General features: G+C 56.5%; 1 protein-coding gene across 1 annotated transcript; it reads left to right on the forward strand.

The window, feature by feature from the left end:
• The first annotated feature begins 1,155 nt into the window (after nucleotides 1–1,155).
• LOC138278367 (uncharacterized) lies at nucleotides 1,156–1,560 on the forward strand. The gene has a single exon (XM_069219251.1). The coding sequence runs from the start codon at nucleotides 1,156–1,158 to the stop codon at nucleotides 1,558–1,560; it is 405 nt and encodes a 134-aa protein (XP_069075352.1).
• Nucleotides 1,561–2,125: the final 565 nt, after the last annotated feature.

The raw sequence follows: 2,125 nt of genomic DNA on the forward strand, positions 1-2,125 counted from the left end.
CTGGTGGCGACGGACCACTCTGGGACCACCCCAGCTACAGGTTCTACCGCCTCCCCCATACCAGTACCACCCTCCCAGTAGCAACCCATCGAGTTGCCCGATCACCCAGAAGAGTGGGCATCTCCTTCGCCTTAGGCACCTCAGGCCCTGCCCCAGTCAGTCCTACTGCCCTGAGTGAGGAGGCTATTGACGTCCTGAGATCCATCTCTGTAGGGCAGTCAACCATAGTAATTGGCATCCCAGATGCAACAATGCAATGCCTTCCTGGAGGGCATTCACAGTGGCTTGGCAGTCCTACAGAGATCATTTCAGGATCTGGCCTCTTTACTGACGGCAGCAAGTGTCCCTGTTTCTTTCGTTCCCCCCTCCAACTACCATGTCCCAGTCTCAGGCTCCTCACCCCCAACCCATCCCACGCACACATTCAGACAAGCATGCACACAAAACATCACACAAGACTCTCACAGACAGAGACAGCACACTTCAGTCCACAAGCACCCACACAGCAAACACCCAGATGCACACCCCACATCATACACTGTCTCCACTGTCTCCCCCTCCTCCTCTTCCCTCACAGTCACATCCGCACTCACATCTGCATGCACTGCATCAACAGTCCCTGACCCTGCCACAAGCACAGCCTTTCCCACAGTCCCCACAACAGCAGACCTGCAGACATGCACCCCACACAACACATGTGCGGTCACCACCACCACCATCACCACATCATACAGCACACCCACCTCACTTGCAGACACCACCACAACATCCATCTACACGTCCTGTTTGACCTCCCCCACCCTGTCTGCCCCCTCCAAAGACACAAACGCCACACTCAGACCCCCAACAGCCATCCACCTCACACATGCACACTATCCATGCACCTGTACCCAAGTCCAGCATACCTCCTCCTCCTACAACCACTCCCTCTACCTCCACTCCCATCCCTCCCCCTGTCCTGCCCATAAGAAGAAGGTTCCACCTCCTCAGCCCAGTACCTCAAGCACCCAGTCTGACACTGTTCCACCCCCAAAGTCTCCAGCTGCCACTAAGGGGCACATGAGTGCGATGCCAGCCCCCCACTCCAATGACACTCCTCTGCCCCCAAAACAAAGGGCTAACGTGCAGCCCCCTCCCAAACAGACTACCAAGACCATGGAGCCACCTCCAAAACCTAGGGCCGAGGAGACCCCTCCCATGACAAAGGCCAAGGAGACCCCGCCCAAGGCAAAGGCCAAGGAGACCCCTACCAAGACAAAGGCCAAGGAGACCCAGGAGGCCCTTCCCAAAACTACGAGCAAGGAGGCCCTGCCTAAAACTAAGGCCAAGAAGGCTCCTCACAAAACTGAGGCCACGGAGCCCCATCCTGAACCAGTGGCCAAGGAGCTCCCTCCATCACCAGAGGGCAAGGAGCCCCCTCCAGAAGCAGAGGGCAAGGAGCCCCTTTCACCCCCAGAGGGCAAGAAGCCCCCTCCAGAAGCAGAGGGCAAGGAGCCCCCTCCATCACCAGAGGGCAAGGACCTCCCTACAGAACCAGTGGGCAAGGAGCCCCTTCAATAACCAGTGGACAAGGATCCCCCCTCCATCACCATTGGGCAAGTAGCCCCCTCCAGAATCGGTGAGCAAGGTGCCCCTCCAGAACCAGTGAGCAAGGAGTCCCCTCCAGAACCAGTGGGCAAGGAGCCCCCCCAATGAGAAGCCCCCCCACCCCCTGAGGTGCCTTTCCATTTCCAACATGATGCCCCTGAACAGTGGAGTCCCGATGTTGTCAGGAGTCAAGTTGGGGCTTGGACTTTGCCCTGTGGGCATTAGAGACTTTGAACTGGCCTTTGGGCATGCATGTAAATTTGCAGTTGTGTATGTTTTTGGATTTGGGATTTTCATCCAACATGATTACAGTGGTTGGAACAGAAGTATGTATACTGGCTTTCTTTGGTCCTGGGAACTGCTACCGTCGATTTACTCCTCATCTGGTTCTGGTTGTGTGGTATGTGTATATGGTGTGTGTTGTGCCTGTGTCTATCACTCTCCCCTCCCTCCCTCCTTTGTGTGCTAGGCGGCTGTACTCACCGCCTCCGTCTTCGTCGGCATTTGTGCTCCAGGACGGCCATGGCATGTTTCAGCA

This window comes from Pleurodeles waltl, chromosome 2_2 (assembly GCF_031143425.1).
Source record: "Pleurodeles waltl isolate 20211129_DDA chromosome 2_2, aPleWal1.hap1.20221129, whole genome shotgun sequence".
Classification (NCBI taxonomy): domain Eukaryota; kingdom Metazoa; phylum Chordata; class Amphibia; order Caudata; family Salamandridae; genus Pleurodeles; species Pleurodeles waltl.